The sequence below is a fragment of the Anopheles gambiae genome, chromosome 3, assembly GCF_943734735.2.
Source record: "Anopheles gambiae chromosome 3, idAnoGambNW_F1_1, whole genome shotgun sequence".
Classification (NCBI taxonomy): Eukaryota; Metazoa; Arthropoda; class Insecta; order Diptera; family Culicidae; genus Anopheles; species Anopheles gambiae.
The window spans coordinates 3,993,526-4,018,131 of NC_064602.1; the positions used below are offsets into that span (position 1 = coordinate 3,993,526).

General features: G+C 47.5%; 1 protein-coding gene across 1 annotated transcript in view; it reads right to left on the reverse strand.

The window, feature by feature from the left end:
* Nucleotides 1-56: 56 nt before the first annotated feature.
* Nucleotides 57-24,606, reverse strand: part of LOC1277939 (tyrosine-protein kinase Dnt) — an 86,075-nt gene continuing 61,525 nt past the window's right edge. Inside the window, exons 2-6 of the mRNA XM_061662809.1 lie at nucleotides 3,188-3,554; nucleotides 2,359-3,114; nucleotides 2,047-2,266; nucleotides 1,897-1,973; nucleotides 57-1,815 (exon numbers count right to left, since the gene is read on the reverse strand). Of these exons, the coding sequence (XP_061518793.1) occupies nucleotides 1,704-1,815; nucleotides 1,897-1,973; nucleotides 2,047-2,266; nucleotides 2,359-3,114; nucleotides 3,188-3,554 (1,532 nt within the window). The 3' untranslated portion in view covers nucleotides 57-1,703. The remainder of the gene's footprint in view (nucleotides 1,816-1,896; nucleotides 1,974-2,046; nucleotides 2,267-2,358; nucleotides 3,115-3,187; nucleotides 3,555-24,606) is intronic.

Sequence of the window (24,606 nt, forward strand, 5' to 3'; positions counted from 1 at the left end):
TGTGATATTCATTTTTTATATTTCTTTCATAAATTAAACACTTCAACCACAGCCAGTTCAGTTTAATACTTCCTTTATTATGCCAGGGAGTAGTTTGCTAGACAGTTTCTATAACAGGTTTACGATACGTCGAGCGGTTAATTATGACGAAGAAACTGTACCGGAAACAAAGAACCGGAATTGGGACTTATGCGGAAGATACAACAAATGGTTTTGATTGATTTAAAAAATAAACAAAATGTACATATCGTGAAACAGTTACACGAAGGAGGAGACGGCGTCGTTGGCCGTTTCTTCCTCTCGAAATTGGTTAAGAATGGTTCTCCGACCTTACTGTTGCAGTTATTTATTGGTGTTGACATTCGAGCGCATCGCTTACTTCCTTTTATTCCTTTTGTTAATCATTGACCTCAATTTCTTGCTACGTTACGTCTGTATAAAAAAGATGCTGCTTAGCGACTATCTAGCAAAAATAAATAACTTTTAACTTGCAAACTAGCGCTGTCGGCCTGTCGCATGTCTTGCGCTTTCGTTTTTCATCCCTTCATTCACACCTTATTGTTATAAACGATTTTCTTACTACGATCAAATTGGTATTATGTACAGCAAATGAGACAGCAGAAACGCGTACGCCCCTCCATTTAGACTTCTTTTCTACTGATTAAATAATTTTCTTTTCTCCTCGTTACACACTCTCGTCCCAGCTCTCCCTTCCTCTCGATGCACGGAATGGATATGAATTCTTATGATGATGATGATGATGTTGCTTAACCGTTCCCTATGAGATGATTGAAAACGATCGTTCTAACACACTTACAGCACCTAATTACTACTACTCTCTCCCCAATGCAGTTTTCGCTGACTAAATCCCACCCCATTCCCTCGCGAATTTCCCCCGGAAAAAAGTTTAAAAAACTCTACCAGCACTAACAAAAACAGGAACCGGGAACGAATCCGACCAAGACCAAGAGCAAGATCACACTCCGATCGACCGTTTCCGACCTAAAACTCTTTTCCATAATTATTTGGCACGATATATTCACACACACAAACACCTTAGACGACGCTCAATATCCCGTGCGTGCGCCAATAGTTCACCGGCAGTCGTATGGTATAGTGTACGGTTGGACCGACGACTCACTATCCTCGACACTTTCGCTCATCTCCTCCAGCACCTTGCGGCTCAGGACAGCGAGCGATCCCACCCTACCTCCACCACCACCACCACCAACACCATTACCGGTTTGCATGTGCATGTCCGCCGGCTGCTTCCCAATCCTTGGACCAACCGTACGGAAATTCGGAAAACGATGCTGCTGCTGATGATGGTGATGATGATGGTGATGATGATCTTTACGCGCCTGCTCCTTGGTGAAAGCTTTTTTACCACCCTTCGTACGGTTGGCACCGTTGGCTGTAGTTGCCAGCGCCGTCATGGAGCTCCAGGCCAGCGTGGGCGGCAGCAGTCCATGGCCGATGGCAGCCAACGGTGCCGCCCCGTGTCACGAAACGCCCTGGGCACTGGGCAGCGTGTTGCTGTCGCGGGCGGCCGGCGCAGTGGTGGGGGGCAGCAGGGGCGGGCAGGGCTGTGGTGCGATTGTGGCGGTGGCGGGGGATCGGTTTTTCACTCTAAATCTAAAGCTTAACGATAGTGCCCGGGGCGTAGGAAACATGTAGAACCGTTGGCCGGGACTCGGCAATCCCTAGACGTAGCGCGTCAGCTGGGCGTAGAAGTCCTGCAGGCAGATTTGGAGCTGCTCGAACGACGGTCGCTCCATCGGCATCATCGTCCAGCAGTAGGCCATTATTGCGAACCTGGGAGATGTGAGGAAGATCAAATTAGTGACCAATTCTTTAGAGTTTGGGTGCAAAGGGGCCTTGTTGGTGAGTACTTACAGCTCATCTGGACAGTTGATGGGTTGCGATAACCGGTAGCCATCGCGGAGATAGTGCTCCATCTCGAATGGATCAACCTGGAAGTAAGAGCAAGAGATCTCTCATTACACCTCCTCTGTATTACATTGATAAGACAATGTTCATTCTTACCTCCGCGTAAGGCTGTCGGGCAAGTGTGCACAGCTCCCACATAAGCACACCGAACGCCCAGGTGTCGGACGATTCACTGAACTGCTTGAACTGGATCGACTCGAGCGCCAGCCACTTGATCGGACGGTTTTCACTATCACCCAGACAGTAGTAGTCACCGGGGAAGAGATCACGCGACAGTGAGTTGTCTGCCAGCTTCACGCGCAACTGATCGTCAATCCTGGAAATAGTGGAAATGAAAACAAGAAATTCAACATGAAACCCAGTTTCTGATGCTCTCCAATGCATTCTCCACCTCAAAAAAACACTTACACGCAGTTTCGTGCCGCAATATCCTTGTGAATCACACCGTGACTGTGCAGATGACCGAGAGCCTGAGCGAGCTGGAGCTGTATCTTAACGATCTGGATCGTAGTAAGCGTGCGTGCTACCGGTTCCTGCAGGAAGATCTTCAAGTTGCGTGTGTTCTCCGGTGCCAGATAGAGCAGGAACGGTGCGGTATGGTCGTCGATCGATACACCCAGCACGGAAAGAATGCCCGGATGTTGGGCACCGTACAGGCTCATGCCTTCGTGTAGCAGCAGCGAGACTTGCACCTGCGATGCGTGTGGTCCAACCGTCTTCACCAACACCTCCTGGCTGTCGTTGTAGCTTCCGCGGTACACCCGTCCGAATGTTCCCTCCTGAAGTAGGCTCGAAAGACGCACACGACACCGTTGTACGGTGAGTTCCGAGATGCGACGCTGTAGCTCTTCCGGTTCGGCATTGGCGTAGATGCGGTTGCGTGACAGGGTCGCAATGGTCGGAGCGATCGAGGGTGGTGATACGATCGAGGATGGTGCAGACGGGGCGTGAGTCTGCAGGCGCTGGAAGCTGGACGTACGGATCGGTTGGGCGTGATGGGGCTTCCGGTTGAAGGATCCTCGCACACAGTACGCTATCATGATGAAGATGGACACAAACAGGATCGCCAGTATGCCACCGATAATGATCGTGATCAGCCCGTTCTGCCCGTTCGAGGCGTTCTCCAGCAGATAAGGATCGGGTTGATTAACATCGGGATGTTCGCTGGAAGTTGGCGAAAGATAGATTTGGTGTAAAAAGACATCTCCAACAAAGCCGTTTTAAAGGTTTTACTTACCTCATGAGACAGATCTTCTTGCGACGGAACAGCAGCTCGGTGGTATTGCCCGTCAGAGGGTCCAGCGTGATCTCGATCGTAATGGTTACTTCCACCTCGGCCGATACGATGCCACTGCACCTTAACCCGATGGCGAACGTTTCGATGTGCTCGGGGATTTCACCCTGCGTGGAGATGTTCATCGATGGCTTGGGCAGGGCTTCCGGATCGGGCGCGTCGATGTGGATCCGGTAGGGCAGCGGTCGGTCCGCCAGACTTTGCCAGGAAAACGAGATCTCCTCCAGGTGGGCCGGCACCGGTACGGTAAAGTGTAGGGCGTACGCATTCACCTGACCTTCGCGGATGTAATAGATCTCGGCACTCAGTCCTGCAAAAGTGTAAGGAGAAAGCAAGTAGAATTAATAAAGGAAAGAGATTGAGTGCTATAACACTAAACTATCTCCGACTAGTTTTGTAATTTTTCCCCATTTGCGTGCTACCCCAGACAATAGCCTGCCTGCCGACGGCGCATACAGCGGAACTATTTTACATTAATGGCCCACCCGAGCTCGATTACCGCTACTCATAATTCAGCATTAAGCTTAATGTGCTTTGAAAACTCGCACATTAAGATTCTTGTGCCGTGGTATTTATTTCATTTACTATCTTCGTGGCTGGCTGTATAGGGCATGGCCACCCACCCAGCCACATATGCCACCGTGGGGTAAGCACGAAGCCATAGGGCAGAAGAAATACGTGCCGTTTTTTAACTACAAACAACATAAACCACGAACCAGGGCGAGGATGCAAATATCACAACATTACAAAACAAAAAAACGTTTAAAAAAAGGAACGAGCCATCCCTTCCAACAGTCTGGTTATTACCATATCACCCGCCATTTCGGTCCTGGGAACCATTTCACACCGGTCGGGCCCAGCAGCCCCGTGCGCGACAATTATCGCCCAAGAATTATGAGGCGTTAGTGTGTTGGCCGCTTAATGCGACAGTAAGCTGCTATAAAATAAATTTTAATCCGCTCAAATTGCATCCGCCGGTGGCTTGTGCAGTTCTTTTTTCGCCACTTTTTCCCCCATCACTGCTCCTCCTCTCTTCTGTGTTGATACTGCTGCTGCTTCTGCTGCCTTTCGGTGGCTTAATCTCGGTGCCACGGTTATGTGCTTCACCATCTTGCCGGCGCAGTTGGTTCTCTTTTGGTGGACTGTTAGTTTATCGTGCCGGAATCAGCGCCGGATTCCAATAGACAACTCAATAGCTGCAAAGCTGCAATTTTCGAGGTCTGAAATTATCACAAACACTCGTTCTTTCCCCTCATAAATCAACTGATAAATGATGTTACTTCCCCCGAATAAAAACGAAAACAAAGTGGCACTAAAGGCACGCGTTGGCAAAACAGGTCACTTGGATCGTTCGGGTTCACACCCATACCCATCTACAGGCTAACAATGTTGCTAATGTAGTGCGATCGTAGCATGCTCGGAGGTGGGAGCTAAATTTTCCCGTCAATCCCGTCAACAGGCGCACGCGGTCGTCGGTTCGCGGCGTGCGTTTTGTCATCCACCACCTCACACACCACACACGTGGTTAGCGCGCACGCAAGAGAAGATGGGAGCGCAGCAGCAAACGGGCGCGCGAAAAAGCACATTAGACACGGACCGGTGAAAAGCAGCATTGTGTGTTGTAAAATCGTTTACTTTAACCTTTTCACCAGCTCCATTCAGCGCTTTAGTTTATTCCGTTCGCGGTCCAAATCGTACAGCTTCCGGCCGGCGTCCAAAAAAACCACCCAGTCACGCTGTTTTTGTTGTGGTTGGCTGTTGTGCGCGTGTGTGTGTGAGTTTCTTTTTCAATTTACGCAGTAAAAAGTGAGCATGTCAGGGGGAGGAAAAAAGTGAAATAAAGAAAAAACCATCGCGGGCATATAAATCACTCTGCCAAAAGCTGTGCGGAAAACTGGGTAACTTCCGACGCTTCAACAACACCTTGGGGTTGGGGGATAGGGAAACAGTAAGAAAAAAAAAACGTGGCGACATTTAATGATGCATACTCTCACAGCCCCTCTCGGTTGGTCCCAGGGCCCGGTGGCACTATTTGTGCAGACTTTGGGGCGCCGGACGTCGCGAACTGTTCTTTTGCGGCCCTGTTTTCCCACTGTGAGTGTAACGGTGTTTGGAATTAATTTTCCTCCCGCGTGTTGGATAGGAAGAGATTTGTTTCCCAACGCTGTGTTTGGACACGAGTTTCTGGATGAAGCTAACATTAACAATAGCACGAAGGCACGAAGCAGGGTGATGAGATTGGTGGAGGGGAAGTAAAAATGTTTTTATCTAATTAAATGCACTAAACGGGATCAGGCCGGGTGGCGAGTATGGACGACCACGCTGTGTTTGTCATCGTGATGGAAAATAATTGTTCATCCAAAGGACACGGGAAGCAAAATGGTGAAGAAAATCGTATCAATCCTGGAACTCGGTTCGTGATTGTATGTGTGAGAGAAAGAGAGAGTGATAGAGAGAGTGAGTGTATTAAAGCCTCCAATCCCTACCGGTAACACCCTTTTTTGTGGGCCCTGCACCGTTTGCAGCCTCCCGGTACCCGGTAAGATAATAATAACAATTCACCAGAAAATTGAGAGATAATCCGATTAAATTTAATAAACATCGATGGAAAGGTTGGAAGGAGGAGGAGGAGTGCGCTTAAAGGGATGAAACCGGTTGACACCTCGATGACGGTGAATCGGAACGAAATGTGTTCACCACAACACCCAAGAGGACCCATGACAGATGGGAGATGCATCCGCAAGGGGTCACAGGAAAGGGCGAAAAAACGAACGGGAGTTTTTGAGGAAAACCGGAGGGGGGAAAAAAGGGGACTGAGATTTGGATGCTAATGTGAGGATTATGTAGTTGGGAGTGTGAACAGCTGAAGGAACAATACAAAACAACAACAAAAAACCTCCAATGTGACGAATTTTAAACTCAAACAAACTGCGCTTGATGAATGTTGATGCGGATAAAGCAAATCAGCGATAAATCGAAAGCGTACACCAACAACAAACAACTCAATCACAGGGGGAATCCATTTACGGACAATCCTGCGTCTCTATCCTGCGTCTCTATCATGTATAATTGGAATTTGACACATTGAATGAGAAATATTTGAGTTAACAAATTTCAAAGGAAATAAATAGGATCGTTGAGGAGGTGTGAGCTAGACATTACTAAGAAGTGCAATCGACAATGGGAAGGCACAGTTGGAACAAGCAGCGAGCGTGCGAGAAAAATGCTCAAATTCCAATCCAGCAAACCTGTCGATCAAGAGAATTGATGAATTTGTATTATAGTTTTTTTCAATCTTCTTCTGCTCTCCATTCACAAAAAAGGATGCCATGAAAAAGGACACTTTGCGCCATGGTAACGCGCGCGCGTGCGGGTAGTGATGGATGATGGAAAGCGGAGCATGCTGGGAAGGTAAATGGATTCCGGAGTGAATAACTACTGCAGCTGAAAAGGAATCCTATTGAAAATGGTTCGATGAAGCATAAGAAACGCGGCCGAGAGCTATTGTTGTTCCCCATTGGCACTTGCATTTGCCATGCACACACACTGTATACTGTTACGATTGTGTGTATGTTTCTGCACGGTGCATGCAATAGTTTCGCTTACCGTGGCTAGAGCATGGGAAGGTATTTCGTAATTGAATTTTTATTTATTATCACATTCATTTCAGTGAAATTTTAGATTATTTTGGAGCTTTTTCGGGGTGGGTTTTCCTATTTAACCACAGCACGAAAGGGTATACCACCTTCCCATTAGATAAGCGCCTGCATTTCGGGAACAACAATAGGACTTCATGCTTGCGCAATTTGCGCAAATCGTTGCGCGTTTTTGCGCTGGTTTCAATTATAACACGCTGACCACACGCCATTATCACTTGGTTCCATTTATGATTGAGTGTAAATGCAACTCGATAAAAGCAAGATTTGGACCGTATACCGTTTGGCTGGGACCCCTATTTTTGTGACCGGTACGACCGGGACAGATGTGAGAACGGACGGCGGACCTGAATGCAGGTGAATGCCGGTGAGGCCACGACCACGTTTCCCAGGCTGATAATCTTCCGGAACGGAATCGTTTTACTTCACGCTCACGGTTTGTGTATGTGTGTTTTTTTTTGCTCGCTTTTCCTCGGTAGATCACTTGCTGTAGAGTAGTGCGCTGCCCGCCCGCCCGTCTGTCCATAGAGAAAAGGTGTGAAATACGCTATGTTGCGGTGCGAATGTGGCAGCATTGTTTTACAGTGAAAAGAGGAGAGGAGAGAAGCAGAGGAAGGGACAAAAAAATAATCCCGGCCTTGGTAAGTGAATTCTATGGAATCCATTTCCGTCCGTGCAAAAGAGTAAGCAAATCCGCGGAGAAGAGGAAAGAAATCAACCGAACAAAACAATTGAAATGGAGCTTAACCGTGTATTGTTCAAAGAGATGAAAACAACAACAGCAGTGTGGAAAAAAGTGGAAAAGAAGAAGCCGGTCGAGGTTGTTTTATTAGAATGTTCTAATAAGATGCTCGAACAATGCACCGTTTTGTCAACCGTGTTGGAGGGATGTGTTGAAGAATAAGTAGTAAGGAACAACACATCGATGTAAAAGTAGAACACAAAAGCAAAACAGAGAAAAAAGGATCCAGACCAGGTATAAAAGTTCAAATTTACGAGCAAATAAATGAAGCGAGAAGAAATCAAAAAGTAAGTAGTACAAAAAAGAGGGAAGAATAGACAAGGATACAGGGTAAGCGTGAAAATGCAATAATAGAAAATGGAAGGAAGCAAGAGCCTTAAAAGCCGAATAAAATCCAAATTAAAGAAGCGAAAGCCGGGCCGGCACACGTTAGTTGACGGCATTCAAGTAATTGTTCTATTCTTTGAAAGGGAAGCAATGTGAGACCGGGTTGTAAATGAAAGAATTAAAGCAAAAACAACGTAAAAGCCTGCCAAATGAATATAAAAAAAACAAAACAAGGTAAAACACATCGATTTTTATCCAAATATAACAGATAAAGGAACGGAACATTACAGATGGTACCTGTTAAAATCTCAACCAACAGTTAAATAAGAAAAACGGACAACGAAAACAGTACTGTTCATTCAACCATTTGAGCATGGTTCGCGATATTCGACGGGAAAGTTTATCCTAACTTTTGACACACCAAGTCCACCCCATTCGTCGAAAGGTAAGTCGAAGGTAAAATCATCACTTTTGCAACTCTTTTGCAGACGGCTTTTGCGTAGTCTTTGGTGACGGTCTTTCCCGAACCACGAATGCTTGTGGTGGTGGTGGTGGTGGTGGTGCACGGTGTGTCTAGTGCTGATGCTAATTTATAATTTAAAAACTTTCCTCTCAAACCACCAAGCGTGGTTCCAAGCGTCCCGTTTCTTATCGGAAACTATCATTTGCATTTATTCTCGAGTTGCATTATTCCAGACGCGACCGACTTTGTTCTTACAATTCTTGAGAGTACTCTGAGTAGAGTAAGACTGTGTCTTACCACAAAAAAAGACTAGACGAGACTGTGAGAGGGATTGCAGCTTAAAGATTTAAATACGAAATGTCACGCGGGACGGTATTTTGTCTGACTTTCTTGAGCAAACTTCCCATCAGTATCTTCACACAGACACACCACAGCCACGGATTCTGGGATGCCCCGAACCCCGCTCTTCAAGCTTCCACTGTGACCGCAGAAATTAGTGGAATGATTAATTACACTGACAGCGATAGCCTCGGACTGCTCGGGACGGATCTCTTCGACAGGAGAGCGAACGGTTCCGTGGCGTCACGGTGGCTCGCATGTGTCGCATTGCTGCGAGCCATGCGATCGTAATGCTGGCGATCGAATGACACAGACAGCAAAAGCCTCCAAGGCGCCCTCTGTGGTGCTGTAGTATTTCCTGATGCTGCTTCGTAGCTTCAATTTTCCTCTCTCTCTCTCTCTCTCTCTGTTTTCGGCACACAAACACAACCGAAGAGGAGAAATACGCTAAATCAGATCCTCGTGCCCGGTCGTGCTCTGCTTTAATTAGAATTAATTGCTTAATTTCCTTCAAATCATGGCGCTCCGTGCGAGGAAGGCAGAAGAGGAGAATTATGGACTGTCAGCGGGAAAATTTATTCCATTCACATAATACATTTCTGCCAAGCTGGGGACGTTAAAGTTGCGTTTCTGTGACATGTTTACCCTTGTGTGCGAAAGGGCTTGTGCTTAAAAAACAACGCTGTGGGAAGAATCCTTTCAGCTCTCGTTCTCCTATGTTACGATCGCGTGATTACGAAAAAAAACATGGATTTTGAATGGTGCGGAGAAAACATAACGGCCCTTTTTTATGTCCAACCAATCCGATGGAATGCGGCGAATGGGCAGAATGGAAAATGATTTTCCATTTTAATATGCATAGACGGTATGGTTTTCGGAAGATAGTTTTTATCCCTTTCCCCCCCCCCCCACTCCCATGTTCGTACCTTTGTGTGTCCGTGTGGCGCTAATGTGCCACTGGGAAAAACCGAAATGAGAGTGAGAGAGAGGTTTGGACGAACGTCTGTTTGCTGTAATTTTCCCCCAGTGCCACCCAATGCCAGCGGTCGCGGTTTTGTGAAGGGAGGCAATGAAGGAAGAGCGCATCTTTTCAATTAATTTCTTCGTTTAATTAATTTCATTCGGACAGTAGGGTTTTGTGCTAGGGAGCGGTCCGATTTGTGGCTTTGCGAATTGTGGGATGGAAGGAAAACCCGGACCATGAGAATCGCAACATAAGTGGACTCTACTGGCAATCATCACCCTGTTGGTAGTCGCTGTTGGGCGATTGTTTCTCAACCGCGTTTCCCAACGGCATGGGGCCAAATCCACACATTTTTTTACTTTAGACTTTCGGTCCGATCGCCTTTCGGTCGCACTTTAGTTGGTTGTGTCTGCAATCTATCACAAGTTTTCCACTTCCGGTTTGCAAACGGTGTGAGTGAGTGGATCGATATGGTCAGCTATGGGCAGGGATGAAATGAACGTCCGTCCGCCCTTTATTTTGAATTAGTCTTCCCAGGATGACCACAACATCTTTTTATGGGTTTTGCATGCATGTGTTCCCGGTTGTGTTTTGTTGCGGTCTCGGTTCCTTAGGGTTGCGGAAAACTGTGCTTAATCTCACGCTTGGAACGCCATATGTTTGCGTAATTAGTCATCCGGTATCAAAATGTAAGAAATTCGATTGAATTGTCCCTGAAGACGTAAGAAATGGTTACAAAAACTGAACCACAATATCCGACTGAATGCATGATTAATTGCACACCGAGCGCGTGAGAGGAATATTAGGTGGAAAACAAACTGGATTAGGAGAAGGATAATAAAACTTTACGTCTAAAAACGAATGGCGTAATTATACCGTTCATTCTGCTAGAGGATACATAGGAAGACAATTCTTTGGCAGTTACGGTTGATCTAAAGACACACAAGCACACGTTTACTCTAAGAAACCGAAGGAGGCCACGTTTTCTCCCTCATTGAGTCGGCAAATCGTCCATCGACAAATTGGTGCAGGCTGCACTAATTACACCCACCCAATCCTGGCTCCACCATTCGTCCATCCACACACACGCCATTGAAGGCCTCATTGCCCTTCCGCGTGCAATTATGCTGCTGCAGACGACCCAAGGGTGGTACGCATTCAGTTGGAAAATCTGTCCGCCCATCGTTAGCTGTGACTATCGCCTTTGATTCGACTTTTTCGCCGAATAATAGAACACAAAACGGTAGGAAACGAAAATGGGGGGAGGGGGGGGGGAAACTCCACCTCTTGGGGTGGGTCCGCCGGTACTTAGAAATTGAGGGAGGACACTCCTCGTGAGAGCATCGTTTCAGGTTTTGCTAATAATAATTAAATTAGAACCGACAGGGCAGTGACAAGACAGGGGCAGGGAAGACAAGTGCGTCCCTTAAAGAATGGAAAGCTACTTGGTCTTTTGCCGTCGTGAGAGAGAAAGCAAGCTGTCTGTGGGTCACAAAACATAAATAGCAAAGAGCGTCGTCGTCACCTTCTTGAAGGATCTGCGCGCCCTGCCGGCAAACGATGTTAATTAAATGCTACACATTTCACTGCTCCTGGGGCGGGAAGGGGACGAGCTTCTTGAATGATAAATTCCTTCGCAACACACGCACGCGTTTGAGCAGAAAGCGGTGAGATTGGGGGGGGGGGGGGGGGGGGGATGTAGGTAACGGCAGAACGGGCATGATGCTTCGGTGGAAATTAGTGTGAAGTAAAATCATCTTTCCTCGAAATTGACAGCGTGGGGCGTGTATAAACTGCTTGTTTCGCTTGTTTTCATTAGAAGCCATGTTGTACTACTACCGGGCGTGTGAAATGTCCCGAAAGATGTGTGCTCTGCTCCGTGTGCCAAAATGTGACGACCGTGTGGCCGATGATGACGTTCGCTTGACATTTACATGGGGGGAAAAGGTTTTTGCCAAGATATTTTAAGCTTATTATGCGAAGAAATTATGCTGCCCGCGGATGACTTGGCACGCGAGCCATAGCCGCGATGGGATGGAAAGTGGTCGCTGTGTGACGCATTCCTTCACGCCACGCTGGACAGATTCTTGTAATGCGCGCCGAAATTCCGCAACAACCATATCTCCATGGCAACGAGCAAGGGAGAGCAAAGCAACGAAGCCGACGACGACGACGTGTCTTTCTGCCCATTTTAAGCGCCTTTCGGTTCGGTTTCGGGCGTCCATATCGCCACGCCAACGCGAACACGGACGTGGTAAGTAATGCGCTTTGGGACTTAGTTTTTCGCGTTGTTTCGCGGACCCTCTCCCCCGCTGAAAAGGATCTCGCTTTCCTGAGCGCTTAAAGAGAAGCGCCAAATGAGAAAAAGTCCAGCGCAAAGAAAAGCGTATCGAACGGACACGGGTTGGGGCTCGCGATGGGGACGACGCGGCGTGATGCTGGAAAATTGTAATAACACAAAAACTTTTGCCTTGCCCAAGCTTTCCAAAACCGGTGGCTGGCAACAAGGAGAGCCGGCTGAAAGAATGCTGGTAACGAGCGTCAATTGTCAATGATTTTCTTCCGAAATCGTTCCCGAAGCCGTTTAGGGAAGCCAAAGGGGGGACAATTTAGGGGAGGTGGCGAGTGTTTGAGTCAATAATCTGCTCAAATTTAGCACACAATCGAAGAGGCAGCATGTTGTTTGGTTTGGAGTGAAATAATTTCGTGCTGGAAAATGGGAATGGGACAAACGAAAAATCCATTGCCGCCGGCTCGATAAATAGCAGCATTTTCCAAGAAAGCATTTGATGCTGTAAGCTGAGAGGAAACTGTCCCACACCCACACCCAGTTTCTGGCAAACAGCGAAAGTTTAAAGTGAAAATATGTGTAACAGCAAGGGAGCGAGCAATTGGGCAACTTTAAGCTTTGATTTCCGCCATATTTGTCATATCAAACAGCAAACCCCCCGGGAACAGCAACAGTTTGTCATCAAAAGTCGACTGCGTGGATGGAAAGATTATTACAAAAAATCCTCGAATCGAATGTAAACTTAATAACGATTTAAAATGCAAACAAACCGACAGATTGCTGCGCCTATAATCATCGCATCAAACGTGTAATTCTGACGCAAAACCCCAAACAGAGCACACACCGAGGGATGAGTGTCGAAAAAATTGTAATGAAATTGTTAAATCACGCATCCACCCAACCGTCACCCTCAGTGCGTGCAACGGTCCATATCATTCCCGCCACAATCCACGCACCCGCACGATAGCCGTACATCAGCCAAGCGATATCCCTGATACGTGGCGCTGTACGCAAATTCGATTACAAACCATCCCTTTGCACACACGCACACACGCACGCACACACAGGCAGTCATCAATCGAACGCGCGTGGGGGAACATGTCCTTGCGCGCGCGACTGGACCCTTCTGGACTTCTGGCCCCGGTTTCGGTTACCGGCGGTCCAATTTCACGGTTCGTTGCCCTCGGCCGAAGCAGACATATGTGTGCAAATAGACGGCGGCATAACCTCAGCTAAATACAATTTCATTGAGCATTTCAGGGAGAAAAATGTAATTACATTACGCAGGCCTCCCTGATATGGTCCGAAGCGCGTGGAATCATCACACCCCGCCAGTACAAGGATGTGTAATGGGCGAGAGCAAAAACAGGGCGCAAAAACTGCGCAAAGATGCCCGAAACAAATGGTTGTCATGGTTTCTTTCGGGGTGTCCCTTTGTTTGTTAGCAAGGGCGATTAAATTATCGCAGTGCGCTAACAGAGATTGAGCAGGCCTTGCATTGGATTGCTTGTTAGCGGCTTATAACAACGCACACACACCCCAAAAGCTGTCGATAGTTTTGACTCATATTTAATGGTAGGTGTCCTGTGTCTTTCCCCTCTACTGTGGCGGCTCTCGGTGCGTGATTGAGTGTCACAGTTGACAAGGTGTTGTTGGTGTTGGATTGAACAATCTTTCAGGGGAGGAGTGTTTCCTTTGCTACCGTCACGGTAGGTGTGCTTTGGCGTGTTCATAATTGCGCCCAGTGAGCTCACACCCCTCCGGAACTTTCACGCCGATGCTGGTCGGGGAGGGAAATTTGTAACGGTCCCTTTTAGCACGCAGAGAAAACAACGAATGTGCGAATTTGCCATTTTATTCTTTCTCCAGTTTGGGTTCGCTGCAGTTCGATGCAGTTCAATAAATTGCACTCTGAGTGGACGTGAATGCATTCGGGGTGGATTCGGTTTTTCATTGTGTTTTTGGATGGGAAGGCCTTTTCATCCTCCAAAAGAGCGACACAGTGTCAAATTTCGATGTGCGATGCCTCGACTACGGTCTCCAATGATGACGGCGATGATTGAAGTACCTACCAAGGTACTCGATTTGGGCCATTTCACCATTTGTTCCACTCAAACAACACCCCAAGGAGTGAGGAGGAACCGGGCAGACAGGCAGGCCGTTTGCACTCGTGTGATTATAATTGATGTCCGTCCGCCGGGCACAATCGGAAGTTGGAAGTGTCCTTCAGGCCACTGCTTGAGCGCGAACAAAGGACTCGGCGTCGTAAAGCTAACGAGGGACCACTGATTTGTGTGAATGAAACAAGCGAGGGGAAACGAAGAACACTATTTTGCATCGAGTGTACGGGTGATCTTGAAAACGATCGTTAGGTGGGAATAGAGCGCGTCCATAGAATTAGAAAAATAAAACAATTGATCAACACGATTTCCCCGTTGCGGAATGGTGCCGATTATCCGTCACTGTTGATGGTTAACTTCACAGCTTCCGGTCGTCTGTGGTTGTTGCTGTGGCGTACAATTTCGATGCGGGATATCCGAACACTTGAACAAATGCTTGGATCGCAACCGGTTGGGGATGAACCGCATCTACCAAAATGGTTTAAAAAATAGACTACAGAAACTTTTCATTCCACTCTTTACAATGTGTGATACGCATCCGTTTTTACCGTGCAATACTGCCCACCGCTGCATCAGGCTTGTGTAATATAATTAAGAAACAATCAATTCCAGCTGCATCTGGCGGTCGGGCATCGTCGTGCTGGTTGGAAATAATTATAATGAGTAGCAATTCATTTAGCGTATTAATGTAATTCGTTCACCGGCACCGGGTGCCTGACAAAATGTGTGCTGTATGTGCTATCGTCCCTGTCCGATGAGATGAGCCAACAGCCTTTTCCCAACGTCGATGCGGGGGTTTGGGGTGAAATACATACATCGATTCATGCGAAACCGAACCGGACGAATGATGGCAGATTAAAGCCAACCACCCGATTCCCCGATTCGGCCAATTAAATTCCGATTTTCAGGAGAATCTTTCGACAGGGAAAAGGATAATGGCAATGGCGATACAGGCTTTTGTGCTCGGGTTGAAACTGAATATGCTCTTTCTGTGTGCCATTTTGATATAAAAGATGTAGGATGAAAGCGCTGTTCAGCTGTTCATTATTGGAAATTTAATTATGTGTGGTATTAAAATACACCGATTGCTCACATTACGGAATATTCTACACCGTTCTCCCAACTTTAAATATTGTTCTTTTTTTGCGTGTGAAATGTACCTTCCATTTTGACGGTTACCAAAACCTCCGTTACGCTTCATCACGTACAGCAATATCAAACTGCAAACCAATAACTAATGCCGTGATAAATATATGTGCACACTGTTTCCCCCAAAAACCCGGAATGTGTCCCAAACGGTACGGGACAGATGAATGTGTCAACCCGTTTGACACCTTCCACCACTCGTCCCTCGTCCACCTCTTCGAAACGCGTGACAAGTGATGCGAAATTTATGCGCATTGCATATCGCAAACTGCATCACAAAACCGGGCACACACACCACCCCGATTCCCGATGGCCACCCGGGGGAACCGGGGGAAAAATTATGTAATTTTAATGCCATTCAAACTGGTGGCTGGTAACTGCCCTCGAGGAACCCACCCTTTCCCCCGGTTTTTGGAAGAAGAATTGATTGAAAAGTGCTTGGCCGTCGAATGGATGCTCTCAATTTACCCGCAGAACGAATTGGGCAAAGTAGGAGCTTTGTGTGGCAAATGGTTCCATAAAATATTGTTGACTCATTTTACGAGCGCTTCCCGAGGACTGACGGACTCATTCCGGTGGGCACTGCATGCTTTCTCATCCAGTTTTTGTTGGCAACTCGTCAAGGCAGTGGTAACATCTTCATAGTACTGGGGCTGTGGTGGTTCATGGTGGCAACACAGAGAACTCCCCCTGAACTAACCTAGACCTCTTGTGTTCCCGATTACCCGAAATGTTAGGGCAGAGATTTATGGCCAACGAGGCGAACGCGGGATCGCGCAGCTGAGTTCAGCTAGAATCACGTCTTCCGGATAGGTTTCACTCTCTGGGTAGGTTTTTTTTGTGTCGTTCTCTCCCTCTCTCTTCTCGTTGCCGTTTCGTTCCTTCGCGATCGACCGTGGTGACCGGTAATCCGATTAATTTAATGACTTGGGAACGAGACTGCGGATAGGTTAGGTGGTCGACGACGACTAGGTTAGGGTTTTGGCCCTTCCATCTGTCCCTCCCTACGTGTGACGGCGAACACCGAACAGGCACGTCCACAGGCTACTCCAGGGGCAATAAATTAGCGTTCCGTGGTGGGTTTTATGCTCTTTCGTTGCGATCGTTTTGAGATGCACGTGGGTTAGGCAACATCGGCACATTGTTTTTCCACCGACCCAAACAATCCTCAATTTGAATCTGCATGCACACACCGACGACGACATTGGTGCTCCATATTTTTCACTAGCTCTTCCTTACGACTTCCGGCCATCAGCGATCTGCGTTTCGGAAGATCGATTCGGGCATTTAGATGAACGATTAATTAAGGAACACACAGCGCCTTGTGCTCAACGCCACGTGCTAGGGCAGGAATTGAAATTTCCGCACTTTTCCGGCGTTCTGGCGGCCACCTTACACATCGCTCTTTCAGTGGGAAGGGACGTGAAATTTGAAACGGCAACGCATTTAGGACAAATAGACAATACCGGTGCATACCGGTGCGTAACACGGCTGGAAAGAATTTTTATAACGTTCCTCCTCCAACAACGCGTCTTTCGTACGCGCATTTCGTTGAAGTATGCAGTGTTTTTCACGCCGTACTAGAACCTGTGTTTATTTTTATGTGCTGTGCTACTGTTTTTAATTAACCTCTGGACCAACACACACACACACACCAACGCCATCTCCAAAAGGTTGTGTGCGCACCGTACGTAAACAACGCCTGCTGCTTGGGAAGGGAATGGAAGTGTGCTCCTTCCCAGGCACATGTTCGGGTATCATATCTAACGGGTATGAAAACGTTTCCCTGGAATGTGCTTAATGCTGCTACGCCAGAAGACAATGGTTGCTGCTTCTTGATGGAAATTCAAGTTGCATCACCTCACCTGGCATCTGCACGCACAAAAGCCTTAATCCAAAATGCAAGTGCATCACCGTGCTTACGACCAGAGGGGCCAGATTATACGATTTATTGTTTAGGCTTAGGCTCAGTGGGCTTGAGGCTTTATAAATTTATAGCATTAGGCAGCATCGTTGCCCTAATGGTTGGCAGGTTGCTGGGAAGGGTGTGGATGGACTAAATCGAAGGCTATACAGAGGTAAGAGGACACCGTTTGGCGCACGAGTCTTGCTTTTCTTGCAAGTGATCTGACCGGCTGGAAGATCCATTAGTGGAAGAATAGTAATCATTCCTTCGAGACAACAAAGCTCCACAGATATCTCGGTTCAGAGAGAGAGATATACATGATCTTGGCCCTCCTTAATAGGTACAGGTTGATGCTACTAAACGATAAGTAATGGTGCCGAAATGGATGAACGGTTGCAACCGTTTACATGGGGAGATATGGGGAGGCTGAACAAACTAACCGCCTCACAAAGAGAGGGCCTCAGCCATTGGGTGAATGCTGAAGTCTTCGATTGATTGATAGAAAAATTTAGTTTACTCATGGAGCCGGTAATTTCTGCATCATTATCCCAGTGTGGTGCCGCATACCTGAACCGCATAGCAGCAGCAGCAGCAACAGCAGCAGCATAAAGCTCTGTGTCCGGTGGAGATGTCATTAATTTAAATTCCTGACACAACCCGACCGACTGAGCGTTGAACTACATTCGCCCGGTGTATCAGCCCTTTATCAGACCCTGAGACAGCCAAGGTATAGGGCCCAGCATCGGCGCGCAGCAGGAACAGCGTTGGCGGGAACTTCCGGTTCAAGTTGATAAAACTCCATCAAACTACGTGGAACGTGGACGACGACATCGGTTGCTGCTGCTGCTGCTTGCTTCTCCAGTGGCATTCTTCCGGCATTTCTGGCACACCAGAGTTTGCGGACCATCGGGAGGTATTCCTTCACATCGGACGCTGGTAAGAAGTGATTTATGGAAGCGAGACATCTCACACACACACAGTACATAACGTCCGTCAAACGCCCGTTCCATGGACAAGGAGAGACCGCGTGTCCACTTCCGCTAATGGGCAGCCGACGACAACGGACGGACCGGGGGACCCGGTGCTGATGAAAATGGGCATCCTGTTTTATCATACAGGCATGGGAAAAGCTACTCAGGGGAAGATAGGTGGGTGGAAATGTTTATTCACCGAAGTTGCATCATTAATCAAGTGATCAGGTGGCCACCGGTGCTCATGTGTGTGTGTGTGGGTTGGGCAAAGAAAGCTTCGTATTTTTTTTAGGTCCGCTTGTCTATCGTCGCTTTTCCAATGTAGGAAGAGAGAAGTTGTGATCAAAGTTGGCACAGAGAAAACCGAATAGAAAAACAACCTCCCTCTCTTCGATTCGGCTTCGATTGTGGTAGGCGGTGAAGACCGTTTTGCCACACTGGTTTTCGGTCCGGCAGACAGACAAGCGTAAGTTGCATCCCCCGACACAGCTCTTGGCGAAACTATTTCAGGTTGGCCAGGCCAGGCAGGTGGTGAAGCTTTTTCGGAAGCAGAGAAACAGGAAGGTTGATTGGAAATGGTGGTTCCCATTCAGGGCGCTGATTCTAAATCGAATCGCTTTCAGTGCCACCTAATGGCTGGGTGGGATTGATGAAATTGTGCCTTTAAAAGACGAACCGCTGTCCCGGCGGTGTTGGGGGGATTTGTGACCAGAGTTTTCTAAAGATTCCACTAGCCAACCACAGTGGAGGAGGTGAGTGTTTTATCGCACATGGGAATGGGGTGATCAGGACATCCACAGAGAGAGGGAGAGAGAGAGTGATAAAAAACGGAGCACAACTAAACAAACACTGTGACAAGCCATTGAATGATTGCAGCTAGCGTTTTCTATCGAACGTTTGTGCTCGCCACAGTTTGACTGATGGTGACGTATGGGAAACGGTTTTTATGCTTCGTCGCGGTCCATCTCGGTGGTCAATTCATTGCACCCTCAAGGGCTTATGTGTACTTCTATTGGTGTATCTGTGTGTGTTGTTTTTTTGCAACATACTGTCCAGCTCTCGACCATTTTGTGGGCAACCGTTTTTGATTGACGTTGGGTGGGCGGTTTTTGTAAATTGATATTTCGTAACCGCAAACCGCCCTCCTTCTACCAAAACTCCCTGAGTACGACCCGGGCAAAAAGGTGGCGCAAATATCCACGCATTCAAACAAACATCATCCCCACTCGGACACGGATACGGATTGCGTGATCCATCGCATTCGGTGGCAAACACGGTTGACAAACGGCAGGCCACACGATAAATCGTTTGAGGTTGCAATTCTATGCAATTTCTACAGTGTGTTTTTATTTTGTTGTTTCATTTCCACGTAGTTTGCAGCTTGCATGTTTTTCCGTTCCTATGTCCTATGTTTCAATGCTAGCGCCATTTTTTTCTGACCGTTCTCCCTCTCCCTTATTTAGCATGTGTGGAAAATACATTTATCGGTTTTGCTCGCGGTTGACTGCAATTGATAGCACAAAACCGTCACTAAACTGTGCCCCTCACCGGATTGATGTTGCTAGAACGCATGCAAACATAGGTCCTTCGAGAATCAATTGCTCGCTTACCTGTAAAAAGAGAGAGAAAAAAAGAAATTTATTAGTTTTGGTTAAACTTCCACAAAAACGGTGACGTTTCAAATTTCGCGCACGTTTGGTTTTGATTAATCATAACCGCTTTAAAGCCGTGTTAGCGTTTGCTCACGAACGATCCTCTCATCGGGTGGTCTCAAGAGAGCAGCGACACGGTCCAATTGCATTACTCATCCGTTTGCGAAGCGAAGCGAAAAAACAAATAAACAAACTCCATAACATCCGGCAAACTGCAGAAACGTAATCACTGGAAACTGGTTGTTGCATGCATCCCGAAAGAAGGCGTTATCACACCTGTCTTTTGCATCACCTTCATCTTTCCCCCTCGTTCAAGGGACCCCCCCCGCCTCTTGCGCTACATTCATACTTACGGGGTGGTTAAACATCTTTCAATTTATTGCCCCTAACACGTCCCTTCGACCGCAAACGGAACGGAACCTGAGCAGCAAGCATCTCCTCTTGGAACCGAACCGAAATCGTGCAAATTTCCTTTAACAAGATTATGCTGATATAATCCAGCTCATCCAGAAGTGTGGTACACGGGGTACGGGAAACCATCCAACAAACCATCGACGGAACGATGAGAAGCGCAAAAGAAATCATAACACTCTTTCCACACCTTTCCACACCGCCCGCCGAGCCCGAGCAGGCCCTTGTCTTGGGTGTTTCTTCTTGTTCGCTTTATGATGATGCCTACACGGTCCTACACCTTTCCCGCCTTACTGCTCCGAAAAAACTTTGAATTTTATAATGCCCGTCTTCCCCAAAGAGAGATCTCGATGTTCGATGTTGTTCTTGGCCGTTCGTAGCAACGCCGCACAACACCACAGCCTACACCACACTCCGCCTCCTCCCCGTGCCATGGAAGTTCGAGTGCGCTCGAGTGCATGAAATCCAATTCGTTTCGCTTGTTTATTTTCCGGGGCCCCGCAGTATTTATTTAACGTTTGATTGAGATTTGAATTTATGAAGAATAAATATTGAGTGGTGCATGTGCCCGTTCGCCCGAAAAAGGCAAGTGTGAAGACGACCTTAAACGTTTTTCGGGGAGCAGCCCACCCGTATGTACACGGTGCGAGCGATCGAAGAACGGAAATCATCGGCTGCGGTACAACCAGACACGATCGACAAGCCAGGCTTACCGTCGGCGTAAAGATCCTCCCGGAGCCAGACCGGTTGTGGGGAGTGCTGCTAGTTCTTTTTTAACTTTATTTGTGTGTGCCAAAATGTTGCGTATTGGGAAGCGGGAGAAGAAATTCTTGCCGACTCCGTTCTCCGGTGTTTGGTTTCAACACTCCGGAGCGTCCCACCTTCGGCATCGTTATCGGTTCCACGCAATCCCATGTTCCTCCCGCTGTGATTTCCCGCTGGGACGGAGTTAAGAATCGGTTCGAATTCTGGGCCCGTGGGAAGGGGCCACAGCTCGGCTTACACGATCGCATTCGCAGGGTGGTGGTGTACCTTGCGAGCCTCACAACGGGTGGTCAAGCCCGAACCCGACACTGACTGAACACTTTCTCATTCGCTAACGATCAGGAGATACTTCCCCCTGCCAGTGCCAACGGTTCTAAACGTTGTTCTTCCCCAGCTTCTTCCACACCCGAAAAAGGGTTCCAGGGACGGGGTTGTGTGGTGTGTTTACGGCTTTTCAATTTACGATTACACGCTCTCGATTCTCGATCTGTGCCGTCTACAACCCCACAGCCTCACAACTTTTGCTCCAGCAGAAAATGCGCAGATGAATGGCGCGACACGCAAACGCCGTTTCTCAAAATATCACGCCCAGTCGCGAATTGAATTTCTTCTTCTCGTCTGTGTCTGTACGGTTGCGTGTGCTGTTGCTGCTGCTGCGTTCAAGTGAATTTATTTACTGTTTATCTTTCGATGTTTCGTATACCGCATGCGAATGCTTGTGTATGCAGAATAAATGCATCCACAAATTCATTCTCACCGGTACCCGGTTTCAGTTGCGGTTGGTGGTGGTGCCCGAGAATGGATGGGCTGTGTTAATAGCGACCGACAGTGTTTGCGAGCGTTGTGGCTTATGGCACACACTGGCAGGAGTAAGATATGGTAATGGGAGGTGGAAGACAAGCGTGGTGTTGTGAAAATGAATGCATATTAAGAAAACATCCAGCATCACTTACATATTGAATGGACATTAAAGGTACTCTCTTAAATTCAATTATTCTATCCCAAAACGTCACACACATCAAGAAAGTAGAACAGAAGACCGCCAAGAAAAGGGTAATATGATTGGAGTTTGTTTAGTATATTAGAAACCTGCCACACACACGGTTGAACCTGTCCTGACAGCATTTACTCACACTGCGTCAAAGCTGACACTAAGGGGGTAAGAGCATTTAGTCGTACAGCTTTCACCCAGGCGCTGCCGGTTGTCAGGCATAAATCAAATTCCAGTCAATTCGAAGGCGTTTTGTTTGAGTTGGGTTTTAGGAGTCCCGGCAAGGCACGGGACACGCTTCGACCTCAAGAGACGACGCCCCGATGCTTTCTAGAGACGGACGACACGTAATCCTGGTTATTGCCTTTTTTGCGTACGGCTCTGTTGCGACATTTTTGACAGTCGTGTGGCGCGCACAGTTCCTAATCCCACAGGGAGAAAGAGGCGTAGTAGGGCGAGCTGGGTAAATTTTTAACGATACACTCTACCCTACGAAAAGACGATTGGTAGTGCAAATAGTGGCACGTGGCGGGAACAGGAACACCTTCACTTTCGCGTCCGTTTTTAAATTGATATTTTATTTCTTGTCTCAAGAGAGAGACCGGCGGAGAGAAATATGTATTGTGCACCAATTTAATATTTCGAAATCACTGCACAGAGATCATCCCCTTGGGTGTCATGTCTGGGGGAGTTGTCTTGCAGACTGCATGCACTTTTTCTCCTCTGCAGACAATCATCCATTCAAGGATGTGAGTGCCGTGCGGATAAACTGACAGCAGATTTATTGCAAACGCGTGTCTCATCCTCCCAACGGAACAGGGGAAATACCACAGCGTATCGATTGCAATATGCACACAACCCTCTTTTTCTACAGTGATTGTTTTCACACAAGACTAGCTGCACAGCATTCGTTTCTGCACACACAGAAAAAACCCGACCTGACCACTTAAACTTTGAACCGCACCGATTTCGTGAATCCGTTTTCCAAGCAGTCCACTCTCAAGGCTTGAAGGACGCAGCGTTATGATGGGGCAATACTTGCGGACGGCATCGGACCGTTTTTGAAGCTGCTTGATTGGTTTTGGTGGTGTGGAAATCAATTTCTATTGGCCATCGGTCCGTACGACCGATATGGTAATGAGTACCAGTGTCAGTACTCGGAAGGAAACAGAGCTAGCTGCAGGGTTTTGCGGTTTTAGCCAACCCTGTTACGGAGCTAGCTTCGGTCTTGCGGAATAGGATCTTTCCACTTGGCGCCACACGCCACGCCGCAAGGAAAACACAAACCCCGCAAGGGCTGCAGCATGACGAGAAGCAATAAAAGTCAATATTTTGATCGCCATTCCTTGACTTCTTAACGAGTGTGCCTTGCCTTGCGTGCCTTGCTGTGTGCTTCGTTCGTTCGTTCGTTTTTCTAGCCGCTGCTAGAGGACGTACCGAAACCGCGTTATTGAAATCGCCACAAATTGAACGTGGTAGAGGGCGCAGACAGAAGCAGACAGCGTTGGGGTTTGGCTCGAAGAAGATGCTCGTTGATTTGGGTATCTGTTCCGTTTCTCGGTGGTACGATTTCGCTTCTGAACTGTCTGATCTGTTCTGCTTTTCTCTCTTCACGCTTGAGCTTGTTTTGGGGAGAGAGAAACAGTGTAGTGTCTGTTATGTTTAACATTTTATGTAAGCTTGTTTGGAGCCAATTTGAAACCACGAAACCGGCTGTAAGGAAATAACTATATCAAGCTAAACTGCTTATTGCCATCGCCGCTACTTTGACTGACCCGTGAGCTCTCGTTTTCCAGCTGCTCAACAACAAAAGCCAACCGAATGTGTCTCTAACTGTCCTACTTATTTTGTTTTTCCATCACCCAAAATAAAATACAGAAATTGATTTAAATAGATTTCAAATCATTCTCCTTGTTTGTTTGCCCTAATAAGATAGGCATCTGCATTGAGCGACGTTTCGTTGACGATTTAAATTTCCTGCTCGTTATAGCAGCACCGGCCGTTGCGTCCGAAACGTTCCTCGTACCGTAAAGATCATTAGCTATGGTTGAATACAAAAAAAAGCGAAACTAAGAACGTCGTAAAATGTGAGCCCATATTTCAAAGGCCGGTTTTTTAACTGCTCCTTCCTCCATCCATGCGGCGCGACCCGGCAACGAATGCACACACACAGGAAATTAGACCAGCTTTCGGACAAACAAACTGACCATAGTATCCAGCACCACCACCACCCAAACCCATCACATCGTTACCGTGTGGCGTCGTTTATTGATCGCAACCGTTAGATACGCGGGGCGGCCGGCCACGGCCACGGCACTGCAAGCTGCGGAAGGGGAATTAAAATAATCCCGAATCTCGGCGCGTCAACAAAAGCAACCAAGGGGCGTAAAGATTTAGCTGCCGGAAAGAAAAATCAACCCACTGGAACGGGGTGGAAGATCACATCACGGTCTGCCCAACCGGCCGGATGGATGGCGTGTCAATTAATTTTACGCTTGGAGGCGATAAATTTTCGTGAACAAATCTTCTCACACGAGCCAGCGAAGCAGGGATACTGGTTTCACTGTGCTTGCGGTGTGATTCCTCATCAAGCAATTCCGATCTTTTGGAGACAACAAC